The sequence below is a fragment of the Aplidium turbinatum genome, chromosome 6 (assembly GCF_918807975.1).
Source record: "Aplidium turbinatum chromosome 6, kaAplTurb1.1, whole genome shotgun sequence".
Taxonomy (NCBI): Eukaryota; Metazoa; Chordata; class Ascidiacea; order Aplousobranchia; family Polyclinidae; genus Aplidium; species Aplidium turbinatum.
In genome coordinates, this window is record NC_137477.1 from 2,310,626 (window position 1) to 2,325,762 (window position 15,137).

General features: G+C 41.3%; 1 protein-coding gene across 1 annotated transcript; it reads left to right on the plus strand.

Annotated features, from left to right (window-relative positions):
- Positions 1-608: 608 nt before the first annotated feature.
- LOC145772040 (centromere protein N-like) lies at positions 609-14,860 on the plus strand. The gene is made up of 7 exons (XM_082583848.1): positions 609-855; positions 3,296-3,341; positions 6,376-6,518; positions 6,946-7,095; positions 8,854-9,007; positions 9,469-9,605; positions 14,183-14,860. The coding sequence occupies exons 1-7, from the start codon at positions 706-708 to the stop codon at positions 14,414-14,416; spliced, it is 1,014 nt and encodes a 337-aa protein (XP_082439974.1). The 5' UTR covers positions 609-705; the 3' UTR covers positions 14,417-14,860.
- Positions 14,861-15,137: the final 277 nt, after the last annotated feature.

Below are 15,137 nucleotides of genomic sequence, written 5' to 3' on the forward strand. Positions count from 1 at the left end.
AGCACCATAGTGACCTGAGAACAATGTCTATACTCTTGCATAGCATTTTATTGCAGTAAGAAAATGAATTGACACCACCAGAACAAACATGGAATGGTTGGTCTGACTCCCAAAATTAAACCATTACTAGAATGGAGAACAGAACGCTGGTAGAAATCAAACTTAAAAACATTTTCCGCAATACACCCCCATGAGGAAAACACAGGAATAAACTTTGAAAAGACTGCAGGTGCAGGGTTACACACATTCCAGAACCAGTAATAATGGCATCATAAAACGTAGAAACGATGTACGTAGAGCTCACAATCCTAAGCTACATATTTTACAGTTTCCTCTTTAATCCTGAATGCATGACTCTTGATGAATGGGATATCATACTTACAGATGACATACTGGAGTCACCCTCAATATAAACTTTTCATGAGAATAGAAGAACCTCTATGGTAATGGTTGGGCTTGGTTCAGTGGTTAACAGTCTCTACATATGTGCAAAATTGCCTCAATAAAGCTTTCATAGTCTTTCTTTGTTTGAAGATACGGTAACCTAAATTTTTGTTCAATCTAATCTCTGTACTTGATATGATTGTTTTTATCCACCAGATTCAGATTTGAGGAAAGTGTGCTTAGACAAGCCTTAATAAGCCCAGTTAAACTTTTTTCTTTTAAATGCTTAGTTTTCAAATATATTGTTAACTCTATTTTAATATGGAGAGTGAACTGAGAAGGGTTTTGAAACGATTTTCAAAAATGGAAATGAAAGGTTTGCTGTCAAGATGGGGAAAGATACCAACTTGGAAGGTCAATTTCAACACAGTTCAGTATCAAATCATTAACGAAGTGCTGCAACTAGCATTAGTAAGTAATAATAAAGAAGGCTGTGGCTATAATTATGGTATAATATATAGTGTAATAATAGCCTCAATAGTGTTGCCAGATAAGGAATTCTGCCCTAATTTGAGAAAAATTTAAAGCTGTTAAAAACAAAAACTTGTATTTTGGAATTTTTGTTTTGTCCTGGGCAAAGATCAATACCCTAATTTTATTCCTAACTCTAACCCTTCCTATCTTTAATCTGGCAACACCTCAGCCACTGGCAATAAAGAATTATCTTTTTAACAACTATGCAAGCTAAGTAATGAAGTAAACGTTGATATCTCTTAACCTCTGCTCCTGTCCCTCAATATTATTGAGAATGAAAAGTTATATATCCTTCAATTAGGATGCAACTAAACGATTGAACATAACAAGGAGATCCATCTAGGTTCAGAAACTTGTATAATTTATTGATGAATGTTTCATCGTAGTAAAGGTAGCTTCTCAACATCTTATTCAAATAGAAGCTTTATTTATAAATTATTATCCAAGTTGCCAAACCTGGCTGATTTTATCTACCTTTTGTGTGTTATGACAATTTGATTCAAATTTCGTCACAGCTTATAGGACAGGTATGTAATTTATTTTTTGGCGTTGATTCACAAATTAGTTACTGCAAAAGATAAGTATAGTCTATGCCGACTGTATCTTGGAGTGATCACCAATGCTTTATTAACGTTAATTTTGAAATTAAATTGATGATTAATTTAATTTCAAAATTATAAACTTCAACATATTGAGAACCAAGTAGGGGGTGTTCAATTTCGATTTTCGATTCGATTTCGATTAAGGTGATATAATATTCGTTTTTCGTATCGGACATATTCGAGGTTGGCATTTTTAATGCCACATTACACAAATTTCTCTCAAGAATGAAGATAGCTAGGTTGTGCAATAGCAGAAAGTGTAAGCTGAGCTTTGTCGCAGTTTTATCCAATTTTTACCGAATCCATAGGCGCCTAAGCCGTGGGGGCAGGGCCGTAGCCAGACCGCAGAGCAAGGGGGGGTCAACTTTTTTTTAGGGGGGGGCGAAAAAATTTAAATGGGCAAAATCATTATAATTGTAGCTGTTGCTTGAGAATGTTAAGACTTTGCCAAGGGGGGGGCAAATTTTATTCATGGGGGCGAGGCCCCCCTGGCCCCCGGCTGGCTACGGGCCTGCGTGTAGGCCAGGCCCCCATGCATATTTTTGTGTGGGGGCAACTTTTCATGCTGTATTGATACATAAAACAATAGATGAACTAGCGATCGGCAGGAGGAAAACACTTTTTGAATGCAAACCGCAACAGCTTCGCGATAAATAATCACTAGAACGAGTTGCAATGCTACAATCCAACAACAGACAACAAAATCTGTCATTTTTACATTGATTTAATGTCTGCAGACGTTGAATCAATGTAAAAATGACTGATTTTGCTGCCTGGGACATAGCAAAAATCTACCATTTCGTGTCGATTCAATGTCATCAGATGTTGAATAGGCTACACCCAAAAACAACATAATTTGCTACGTAGACGGAGTGTGCGTTTAGCTTTATGCGCTTGAAAACATACTCGATGTCGCTTTCGAGTCGAAACCTCTGCAGTGAAATGTCGCGGCAGTGAATCGCTCGCTGTGAAAATGAACTTGAAGTGTTTGGGATCCCAGCGACCTCGGCTTCAGCGGAGTGATCGTTTTCAAAAGCTGGTCTGACTGTCACAAAGCTGAGATCCCGACTGATGGGTGACCTACTGACCATGTCGCTTGTGTTCTTAAACACCAACATGGGCCTGGAGCTGTAGACGTTATTTTGTGTTCTTTTTTCGCAAATTTTTATCACTTTTTTTTGTGTTTTCTAGCGAATTTTCATGTTGTTTCTTTCAATAAAATCACATTTTGCCGTGTGGTGAATAGTTGTGATATTCGAAATCGGAAATCGAAAATAAATTGAATTTCGAATTTCGAATATTCAAATAATCGAAATTGAACACCCCTAGAACAAAGTTCATGCATAGTTGGCTCTGGAACCATAACCTTAGACAATATTTAACTTTTATGTAAACAACACATTGCCTGATTGCTTTTGGAGTGATTGCACTTTGCAAGCAGGTTAATTGATGTTGCACTAATTTTGGTTACATTGTCATTGTCTGATAAATCTGGATTATTGCTGAACATTTACTGCAATTTTTATTGACAACATTGCATCAAAGACAGGTTGCAGCTAAAGGTTACAGACTTTTTCTTAGCTATTCTAGCATGTTATTAAACATATTGCCAAGACATAAACATATGTTCAGCTTTCCATCTAACAGCCAGCCTATTATTTGCAATTTTATTTGGATTAAAATCCTTTGTGCAAAAAGCAGTTTTTTTTAAATTTGGTTAAAACTTGAATGGCAGCAACATCGACATTTTTACTGTGAAATGTTTTTATTTTCAGTCACACGATATTCAACTGGACGATGTTCATTTATTGGAGTTATTATGTAGGTATAAGTTAGTTTTCTTGGTGCAATATCTTATTGTTAATATCATCCTTCAAGACTGTTCATTAAGCGCACTGATTTGTTGATGCCATTTCAACTAGCATTTCACAAATTTAGATACAAACAATCTGTTTTAGCCTGAAACTGCAGGATCATTGTGTAGTGGTAGCAGTTTGTTACGAACTTTCGGAACAAAGTTTCTTAGTCATGTGAAATAATGAGGGGTGTTGGAGTAAGAGTGTCATTGACATTATATAAGATTTTTTTGAGTTTGAGGCTGCTGTCATGATTGCAGTGTGTTGTGTTGAGTTGTGTGTTCCCAAGCGTGATTACTGTAATTTGTCGAATTATATAACCACCATTGTTTGTATTATTGGCTAGTTCTGCACAGGTCATTGACAGTGTCACATTGCCCCATAGTGTTGCCCATTCGCACAAACGCATGTATCAGAGCTGTAATAGTTTTATTTATTTTCAAACTGCACCAGGTGTGCATTAGGGTTATGACTAGGAAATTTTTTTTTTGCCTGTAGCAGGAATCAATGAACATTTTGGTATAAATTTAGAAAATTATAATTATTTTGTTCAAATTGTAGAAAATGTCCCGCACAAACTGACTTTAATTTTTGACAGTGGTCCAAAGTAAAAAAAAAAATTCAATTCAAAACTTATTTATTGCTACAAATTTAATGTTCAAATATTTGTCTGTTTTGCACTTCTGGTAAAGTTCTTCCATCAATTTGACTCCCCTTTCTGCAATTATGTTAGTACGTGGGACATCTACAACAGACTTATCCAAATTCCAATGAGTTTTAAGGCTCCAGGACATTCGAGCTCAAAGATAGCATCAAATAATTTTTGGTATATTCCATCTTTAAACGTTTGGTTAGAAAACCAGGCTTCCTGCCACGCATTTGCGATGAATGAGCATGATATCTCCAGAGTTACTCTCTATCTAGGGATGAGGAAGTGGGCAATCATAACATAAATGGCTCTTGAATTCCATCTAGCATTGTGTAAATATGGAAGTTTATGCCATTTGATTAGTGGAAATCTACCATTTTCTTTGAAGAAGCGGAATGCTCTGCACAACTCAAAGAGAAACTTAAAATCCTCCCTCCATCCTGAGTTTTCAACCATTTCCATCTCAATTTCTGGCTTGTAGGATTGCTGCAAGTTTTCGTAGTGTTTCACCACATCATCTACAAATTTGTATTTGAGAGTTGGTTTTGTTGAAGACGTTGGATTGAAGAACTCTAATACATGCTGACTCTGTCAAGAATATGATGTTGGCAACCAATATACTGTGGTTTATCAAAACTCTTGCTGATCATTGCATTTTGCAGTTTCACAACAACGCCATTCAGCCGTCCAGTATTAACAGATGTTGTGTCACATATGACCATTTTCAAATTTTTCCATGCATCTTATTCATCTAATAGGTTTTCTAGACTGCTGAAAATATCTTGAGCTGTTCCACTTTCGCATTTTAGAACACCCAGTTTGATTTCTCTTGATGGACTTTTCAAGCATACTACCTGATATTCAATTATTCATGTTTGCCAATCTTTTTTCCATCAAAGTGTAAACAGAAATTATTCTCCTCTTTCATAATTGATTTTAGCTTTGCATTGTTGCCATCTCTTATAACTGCTCTCCAAACACCAGATTGTGATGGTGTGGGAACACTGATTCCATCATCAGCCAGGCTAGCACAGACAATGAGCCAACTGCTGTTTGTTGGTTGAAAGAGATATAACTTGCGTATAACCAATTTTTATGCATGCGATGTATAAAAATGCAACACTGGTTTTGATTGGGTAATATTGTCACTGTATTCTGCCACAGTACTGTCTGCATCACTTGTACAACTCTCGACATCACTTGATGTCGTCTCATCTTCTTCATTTGGTGTGACATGATGGGAAGCCACATTGGTACTGGTAAGTGAAGCACTTGATGTTCGCACTCTCTTGGAAGGGTGGATTAACGATTTTGGAGCAGTTGTGTTGATTGTGTATAGCCAATTTTTCCTTTAGATTCAATTTGTTGGTTATATAGTTTTTTGTCTTCTTGGCACAGCCTCCTTCTATCTTGGTAATGCTAATGTCAAACAGGTTTTTTGTTTCATCTTTAAATGAATCCATTTTTCTTTTTCTATTTTTCTCCTGTTTCTCCATCATCAATTTCTGTAGCTTGGACATTATTGTTTGCTTTGTCACCGCTGGAAAGTTCAATTTTGCCCAGAGATTAATTAATTCATCAGCTATTAGAATCGTTCTTGTAGTCTTGTCCTTAGCTTGGTCCAAAATAGAGTGGTATCGCCTGATATTGTCTTTCTTTTTGGGAACGCGAACATAATTACTCAGGGTTTCAATCATTGGCATGTTTCTTGTTCTTGTTGGCTTTACAGCAAGATTTTTTGTCCAGGATACCACATTCTTCTCAACAGATTCACTTGACTTGTGGTAAGCCATATGAATAATTTAATCTGTGCAATCCCAATTTACCAAAATAAAATTTCAAATCTTCGCAATTGAAATTGTGTCAGTAAAATTCAAATTAGTCGATATATAATAGTCTATATCTCCAAAAGAAGCCCATCCTTCATACATTAAAAACTGGAAAAATTTGGTGCGGGAGATTTTTGTTTAAACAATCTTAACTTTTGTGAGTTTTCAAATCAGGACATAAAACTTCATCATTTGTGACTACAGGACACACAAAATTTTGATTTTTTTTTCAAGTCATAACCCTAGTGTGTATATGTAATATGTATTGTGCATGAAATGTGATGTACATGAAATGTACTTTTATTACTGTGAGCAGCGCTCTCTTATCCATCTTCAATTCTTCATTTTGTTTTTCATCGTTTTTAAAGGTTTGAACAGTTAGAGTCCACTCTATTTATACTTTTGTGCTGTGTAGATTGTAGATGACTTTTTGTTTCAAAATTGCAGCTTCAACGTGTCTTACTTTTGCAGTGCTATGAAAACTCAATTCTAAAATCACCTTCAATTTGACTATATAACAGATATCATCGATCATCCGACGAAGAAGGTATGGAGAGCTCATATGATGAAGACATCACTTAATTTATCCCTGACAGATGATTATTTTCAAGCATTGGCCTTCAAGCGAAGTTTGAAGCAAAAACTATATGCAGCTTTTTCATGTGTGAGTAAAGATTTTTTACAATTTCTATATTATATATATAATTGTTTTTGCTTAAGTAGCCCAAAGTTACATCATTAACGAAGATTTTGCTGCTACTGATATTGTGGGTGTGTTTTATTTGAAAGTGATGTTACATTGTTACAAGGATGCTAACTAGCCAACCTTGCTCTACACTTTAAACCGCATACGATACATCTTAATTTCAATCTACTTTAGTTGCAAAGTATAGCGTAACTGGCTATAATTGCAACAAAAAGTAAACCAAACAATTGGACTCAGTAGCTGTAAGTTCAAAGAGCATTTACAACGTTCGAAAGTGTCGTACGAACGTCACCAGTTTGGCAATCCCTCTTATAGTACGACTTTCTGTTCTTCACTGTATTACAAAATTCCTACAGTAACTGGTTAAGCTTGGATTGTCTTGCAGAGCGTCCAAGTATTTGAGCACAGCTTCGCATTGTGGGGTAGGGTGGGCCAGCCAAGCTCCTCTTCACCGCTTTTCTTCATCCACTTCCCACGTTCCCAGTTTTTCCTCATCAACAAAGGAACAAAAAAACTGCTTCCTGCTGTTACTCGGGTAAGATACCAGATTGTTGATGACATCATTGCCTGCGTCATCTAACTTTGAGTCGTCATCGTGCCGTCACTTCGAACCCCGCAAACCGTAGTACGAACCTCCTTAAAATGAATCTCGTGCTGTGATTTTTAAAATAATTTAGCGAGTAGCATTCAGGCGAAGGACGACGTGTGAATTGTAAATCTAAAACTTCTTTTAACTCCGTTTAAGTACAATTGTTTCGCTCCAAAACTTTCACATCGGCTATGACGGTGATGTATCCGGTTGGTGAACTTGCAAACACGTTACATTGATTGCACTACGCAGGCCTCGAAATTCGTTTTTGTTGACGGCGGACAAACGTGTCCGCTCTGAGCAGCTATTTCGGCGGACAAATTAAGTCTCACGGCGGACACACCAGTTTTAACGTCAATCGTCATGCTTAATCACTTTATCTTGATAATTCTTCGCCATTTGAGAACTATAGCTATGGTTTAGAAGGCTTTTTAAAATTTCAGCGAAGGCACTCTGAAAGGCTTTCATCAGACCAATGACGTGCGCTTGAAGACTGAAGAGTCAAAGCGCCGTGTAGCTGCTCAATATGCCGCATAACTGATTAAGTTCCACCGAACGAGGTCGTGTGGCTTCTTGCGTCACAATGCTCTGGGCACAAGTCGGAAAACTTTTACACTAACGCTACTATTTCTGCTGTGCAAAGTTTTACAGGTCTTTTTCTTTAGGTTTATTTTTGCGTGTCATGTGAGCGAAAGTGAATTTTCCCTGGGCCTTTTCTTTCTTACTGTAATACCAAAACTTAAAAAAATTGTATAACCAACCTTGCCTTGTCAAAATTACTCGGAGATCAAAGCCAGACATTGTGACATAAGACTTGAACTAAGTTGTGCGTAATTAGTGTAGAAGTAGCCTACCGGTACTCCCATCGATTCTTGGCGAAGAATTCACCTTTGTTATCCTGATTCAATGCCATCAATCGTTGAAGCAACATAAAATCGAACGTTTTTCTGGTTAAATGGAGGCTAAGAGCTACAGTATTCACATCGTTTAGATGCGCGCTAGAATGCGCGGGAAATTATATTCTCGCAACAATTGTTCGTGCTATGCAATGACGATTTGTATCGCTAGTTTCTGTGTTATTTCTCGGCGGACAAATATGACCGATCTAGAGGGTACTTCCCGCGAACATCACATGCTGTGACGGCGTACATGTCCGCCGTGAATTTCGAGGCCTTTGATCGTCATGGAAACGTTGGTGAAGCGCATTGCGCTCTTGCCGAGCGTCGCCTGTTATTGTCTGTTATCGCACCAGCGACCTCTCGTGTTTGTTATTTTCTTGGTTTTGTCAGTCTGAAACATTCCAAGAAGAATGACGTCACACTGCGTTGGCTGCTCGAAGTTGATGCAGCGTTAAGCCATTTGAGAAACTATAAACATAAAGAACTATTTCCTATTTCAGTCTTGAAAATTGTAAAACCACTCACTCTTTCTGCAGATTTATCCAAAAGCTTAATTTTTTCTTTGCCACTTTTTATTTTGTCCTGGTAAGAAGCTTTCAGCCTCATCAATGCGCTTTTGTAGACATGACGCCGAAAAGGTTGCTTCTTGCAGCGCTTCTTGGTATATTAAGCATAGCTTTGTTAAGCATAGCCCCCCCAAGCATTTTTTTTAATGCCAGAAACAGGTTGATTTCCAGAACAACCTTTTTTCAATATTGGTGACCGCTTTTTTACTTAGAGGTTTAATTCATTTTTGGTTTAACAGGCGTTGAAAGAAGTGCTTGGCTACCGGGCTGTGGAAGAGATGGACTTGCAATCATCCTCCCCCCAATCGCTTGCCGAGATATTGCTCCATAATCGCGACCCCCAGGCTGATTACACTTTCGACAATGGTTGCTACAAACCTCGGGAAAGATTCGGTAATATTGTGATGTAATATGTTGAAAATGGTTCATCATCATCATTAAGTTCTTTCCTCGTCGAGGGTTGGAGGCAATGAGACGCCAAGTCGCTCTGTTGTGAGATTTTTTTGGTTAAGAAGTGAAGTGGTTAAGAACTTTTAATTTTATGTTTTATTTCTGTAACGTTATAAACGTTCCGTCATCCCACTTACTGCTTAGCGAATTGGAACACATCCATCTTCTATGCCTCCGTGCGTCTTTAATGAGCTGGAAGCGATGCCGCAACGGACGGCCATACAACCCGCGCACACTCCATTCCTGACGTGACGTTTTGCTGCTTTGTTTGTTGGCATTGTGACGTATAATCGCATTCGAAGTTTCAGGATTTTCTTTCTAAGTTTCGAAAAAAATCGATCATAAAAAGTAGTAATGCAAGTGCAGCAATCAACAAACTGATTTAACCACGTAGCTGCTTTCAGAATCGGGAAACCCCCGTGATTTCTGCGATGAGAGAGTAAATATTGAACACATGAAGGAGCTGAAGAGCACTCAAAAAACGATGGACCGCCAGTTCGGAAAGCACCTCCAGCCTCGCCTCCAAGTGGTCGAGATATCGGTATGTGCAGTGAAGTAGGTCTGGAATGTTCGAATATAATTTGGTTTCTCCCACCGAGATTTTTCAAATTAGTTAATGAACGTGTGTGCTTCGTTACTAGAGCTGTCTCTAAATCTTGAGGAGTTGATTGGTGGTACAACATTTGAAAATTGCAAGTAGAAGTACAATGTACAATTGTACATAGCTCGAAGCTTCTGCCGTCAAGAGGAATTTGTTTATGCCTTTAGGGTCCTTCGTTAATTTTAATTCTTCTGATTAGCCAAATTTCCCTTTTCTTCTGCTATGAATAGAATACTTCACCACGTTTAGGTTTATTTTATTCTGACGATAGCTCCTGAAGAGAGACAATAACCTGCAGCTTCGAGCTATGTGTCTCCATTTGTAAGATTCTAAATCTGAGATCATGGACAGTTTGAAAGGAATCCGTAAATGCAATGATTTCATAAAAAAGCAAAAGTCATACATTAAATTAATTGTGGGAAGTTTACCTTTGTTGTTTCTCTTGGGGGTATGAAGGCGCTTGGTAATTTGGGTCGTCCATTGTTGGAACAAAAGTTTGAATACCATTATACCGTAGGCTACGCGGCTGAGTGGCCAAGTTGCGGCATCGTTTTCTAATTGAGGCCTCCTGTGCAAATTTATTATATATTTTGGATAATTCTTTTTTGCTGACGTGTTTGTCTACTGTGAGAATTCGGAATTGATGCAGTCAAACTTAATTATTCCGAGATCGTTTAATAAAATAAAGAAGTCTGATTAGTTGGATGTGACTCTATTTTTGTAAGGTTCTTTCGTGGTTCAAATCAAATGAATTTGGTTTCAATGTATTTGGTGAATCTTCTTCTTCTTCGTTTGAACCTTGTTCTTCGCCACTTCAAGGGTCGAGGGGCTCTGCCTTTTACCACCCTTGGGCAGTGGCGGCGACGCGGTTTAAATGTTTGGGCAGGTGTCGAGCAGCCATTGAATTGATTCGTCATCCAGTTCACGCAGTCCACGCACACCATTTGGCGCATGGTAGATGGCGCAGTTACAGATGGTGTGGTCTGCGGTTTGTTCCTCCATGCCACACTCACAGATCGCGGATGGAGCCATCCCCCATTTGTGCATGTTGAAGCGAAATAGTCCGACGCCAGTACGAAGGCGGTTGAGCCGCACCCAGGCCTTCCTGGGCAAATGCATTCCGGTTGGATGGTGGCTGGTGTCGGAGATGAAACTTTGGAGTCTTGAGGAGTTCTTCTTCCACTCCGAGCTCCATTGGTGGTCCGCCCAGGTTGCCGCACTGATGGATTGGTCTTCAGCACTTTTCATCAGGAGTTGTGCGGCACGTACAAATGGGTGTCTTGATTTCAGTCGCCGAGGTTTCTCGTTCACAGACTCGTAGAGACTTGAGTAGAGTAAGTGGTTGGGGTTCGTAGCTCGACGAGAGAGAGACAGGATGGCTTCTTCACGACGAAGCTCAGCTGGTTGGATGCCTGCAAGGACAGGGAGATTTTCCGATGGTGTAGGTCGCAGGCATCCTGTCACGATACGCAGGGCGTCGTTTATGGCAGTGTCGATTTGATGGCAGTGGGCACTGCGGCTCCAGACAGGTGCACAGTATTCTGCTGGAGCGTGAACTAGCGCGATGGTGGCAATGCGCAGGGTATCAACTCCGGCTCCCCAGCCAGAGCCGGCCAGACGCCTTAGCAAAGCTGTGCGTGTTGAGATCTTTTTGCGTAGTGACTCCAAATGTTGACGGTAAGTGAGCGACCTGTCCAGGACTACCCCTAGATATTTAGGGTTTGGGCAGAAGGGCAGGGTTTTTCCATTGGTGCTGATCTTGAGCTCACGCTTTGCTTCCCGGTTGTTTAAGTGGAAGGCTGTCGTCACTGTTTTGGTTTCGCTGAGCTTCAGTCTCCATCTCTGGAGGTATGCCGAAAGTGTCGACATGTCCTGGTTTAGAGTCCCTTCTAATGTTTCCCAATGATTCGACAAGTGTAGAATGGCCAAATCATCGGCATAGGCATACTTTGCGGATACCGTGATTGGCAAGTCGTGGGTGTAGATGTTAAACAGAAGGGGGGCCAGGACAGATCCCTGAGGGACGCCGAAGGCGTCGTAACCTGCTTGGTTTACCACTTCCGGTGGTGAGAGTAAAGCTTCTGTTGTAAACGAGCTCCATGATCATGCGGACCATGTGCCTGTCCGGGAGCAGGCGGAGCAGTTTGCAGGTGAGGCCTTGGTGCCATACAGTGTCGTATGCAGCTGTGAGGTCGAGAAACACAGCACCAGCCTTCTTCTTTGCCTCAAAGCAGTCTTCGATGTCTTGAGTCAAGAGAGTGACTTGGTCCACAGTAGATCTTCCATGTCGAAAACCAGCTTGCTCCCGGGGCAAGAGTGGGTCTATAATTGGTTCGACTCGAGTGTAGATAAGACGTTCGAAGATTTTAAAAGGGATGCAGAGAAGAGATATAGGTCGATAGCTCTTCGGATCCTCTTGTGGCTTATGAGGCTTAGGGATCGCGACTACTTTGGCTCGTCTCCAAATTTTGGGGATCTTGAGTTGGCATAAGCAGGAAGACAGGAATTTTCGCAGCCAAGACTTCATGGCGGTGCCAGCATGGAGTACAAGTTCGGGGCAGATGTTATCGGGACCAGGGGCCTTACGGGTCTTAGTAGATTGTAGGGCAGCGGTGAACTCATCCGACGTAAACTCATCAGAGATGCTTTCCTCGTCTGGTGTTGGGATTTTCCAGAGATCAGACGTTTCCCTCTTTACAAGTTTGGAGAACTTGCGATCGCCTATTTTGTAGGTCCCATTTTTCACCAGTTCTGATGCGATGTTATTGGCAGTAACGGGGCATTGGCGGGAGGGGCGTGCTGAACGACCTGTAAGGTTATTGACAGTACTCCATGCTATCCGGCTAGAGTGTGTAAAGTCGATAGTGTTGACGGTGTTTTTCCATCTCTCAAGCCTCCTTGAGTCTAGCCGATCGAGCAGTTTTGTTGCGGCTGAGGTAGAGGCAGCACCTGGTGAGGCACGAACATAAGAGCGGTATAAATTTTCGCACTCTGAATCCCAGCACGGCGTGTAGTTCTTTCGGCGGCCGCGAGGGATAGCTTGTTTAGCTGCGGATTTGATAGCACGGCAGAAGTCTTGGTAGGCCTCATCCACGTTGGCAGTAGAAGGTGATGGTAGTTCCGCCACATTTTGATTGGTTATGAGGCTGTAGCGATTCCAATTGGCCTTTCTAAAGTTCCATCGCTTCACTGGGGCACTTGGGATGGGAGAGACAAGCTTAGGAGCAGTGATGAGCGAAGGTCGGTGTTGGGAACGTGGGAACTTCTCCAGCACACGTCTGTCAGGAAGAGAGCTGTATGTGTCCATGCTTGCAAAAGCCAGGTCAGGGTTGGTGCCCGTTCCCCAGCGTCCGGACCAGAAGCTGGCTGGATCTTTTGGGTTGTAGAGGAGGGCGAGGTTGTTGTTCGCAGCCCAAGTAGCCAGGCTTTCTCCGTCGCTGTTGATGTATTTGTAACCCCAGTCGGTGTGCTGGCAGTTAAAGTCACCAGCATAGATACTGGGTGAGGGGAATGCGGGTATAGATGATGGGTTCAGGCGTGAGGATGGTGGCTTGTATACATTGATGATGTTGTAATTTTCAATGCTCACACAAACCCATTCTATTTCTTCATTGACTGAGGAGTTTGCAAGCGTCCAGTTCAAGCTCTCATGGACGAACGTGGCGAGGCCATGTTTCCTGCTTTGGGTTGACCCAGCTAGTGAATAGTGTGGAATTACTAGCTTGTCTGCAGAAGTGCAGTGGGTCTCCTGGAGGAGGATGACAAGAGCTCGGTTCTTATGAGCGAGCTGCTCGATCACATCAATCTTGCTGGATGTGATGCCCTCAGCGTTCAGCTGTAAGATGGTGGGACGACGGTACTTGTCGACAGTGGGACTGCCGCGCTCTGAAAAGAGCGGTTCTCGTGGGGTCTTGTGCTGAGCGCTCCGGGTCGAGGTTCGGTTTTGACAGTCTTCGTTTCGCATTTTTATAATGCTACTTACAGGGGGGACCGCGTGAAGGTGACTGTTCTTCCCCCTTTCTGTTCTTCCCCTGTTCTTCCCCCCCGTGCTATTTGGTGAATGATCTAATATTAGCAAACCAAAACAATTTATTGTTTTTTGCTTTTGCATATAGTGTCGATCTCTGGTTTAAATTCAGTGGTCGACAGACGTAAGCAGGCATCCAGGGTTTCATTAGCCATTCTGTTCCGTGTGTCGCTTTTTAATCGCTTCATAACGGAGAAAGCGCTGGCAACAAAAGCAAAATATCAATGCACGTTTGTGTCGTCACAAACCGACATTGTTCCCTCATAGTTACCTATTGACCCGATTATGCGCGACTTATTTAGGGTTGTGGCGAATGTAATGTATTTATAAAACGTAGGTGTATTTTTAAACCTTGGATTTAGCACTGATAATACCGGCATGCACAAAGTGTTCGCGGACCGCACAAAAGCTTCACGCGGGCCGCATGCCGGGGTTTGGACCGCCCTGATCTAATACATTGGTTATCATCTGAAACAATTTGTTCTTACAGTCGGACACACACTTCAGAGGACGCAAATACCTTCCTGATGTTGATCCCGCCTTTACCATAAGATGCAGGACTCGATTTGTTGGAAAAGATGCTCTGGAAGGGATCCGGAAGATTAGTCTTCTTGATCTTTCCCTCACGCCCTTGCCACGATTCTTGACCAACATCGCCACCACAGGGCAACAGCGCTTGAAGATAACCGACAAACAAACTAACGATAGCCGCCATTCTGCGTAACAATGTCGATTGCCATCTCGCCTTTTAAGCGACTCCGGCTTCAGCCGCTTCACCTGCTGTTTAGAGCGATCGTATTCATAGTGCTTCTACTACTCAGTCTTTTAAGATTTTCATGTTCTTGCTATAGACGTGGACACAGGAATGTCCAGTCACCGAGGTAAAAAGTTGTATTGTCGTTGCTTTTCCATTGCATCACGAGGTGTTGCGTCACTTGCTCATGCCAGAATTTGAACCGCGTACCACCTGGCCTTGTATTCTAGTGAAGCATAAATGCTCATTACAAAGGGAACCAAATGGGTAAAACGATGCCGGTCTGTGGAAAACCTCTTATTGGCAATTTCCCTACAGACAACTTCCACCTTCACTAACTTATCTCCAGGAAGGAGTCCAGGAGGTTTACAAAATCTTTGTGTTTGCACAATATACTGCGTCATTTTATTCGTATTTTAATAAATGCTGAAAGGAAATGTTGTGTTGCATGGAAGAGTCTCACCATGGTAGGATGGTTTCAATTCAACTTCCAGGTCGCCTGCGCTGCTGAATGAGCGGTGTTACGTCACAGTGACCATCGCGATGTCTTGTTTGTTTCTGAGCTAATATCCAGATCCACTATTCCAGACAAAGAGCAGAAAGTACAGAATCCTAATCAGTGTTTGTTGTTTCAAAAATCAGGTTTCAGACTTAAATTTATCTTAGCCCTGTTGGTTTAACGATTACCTTC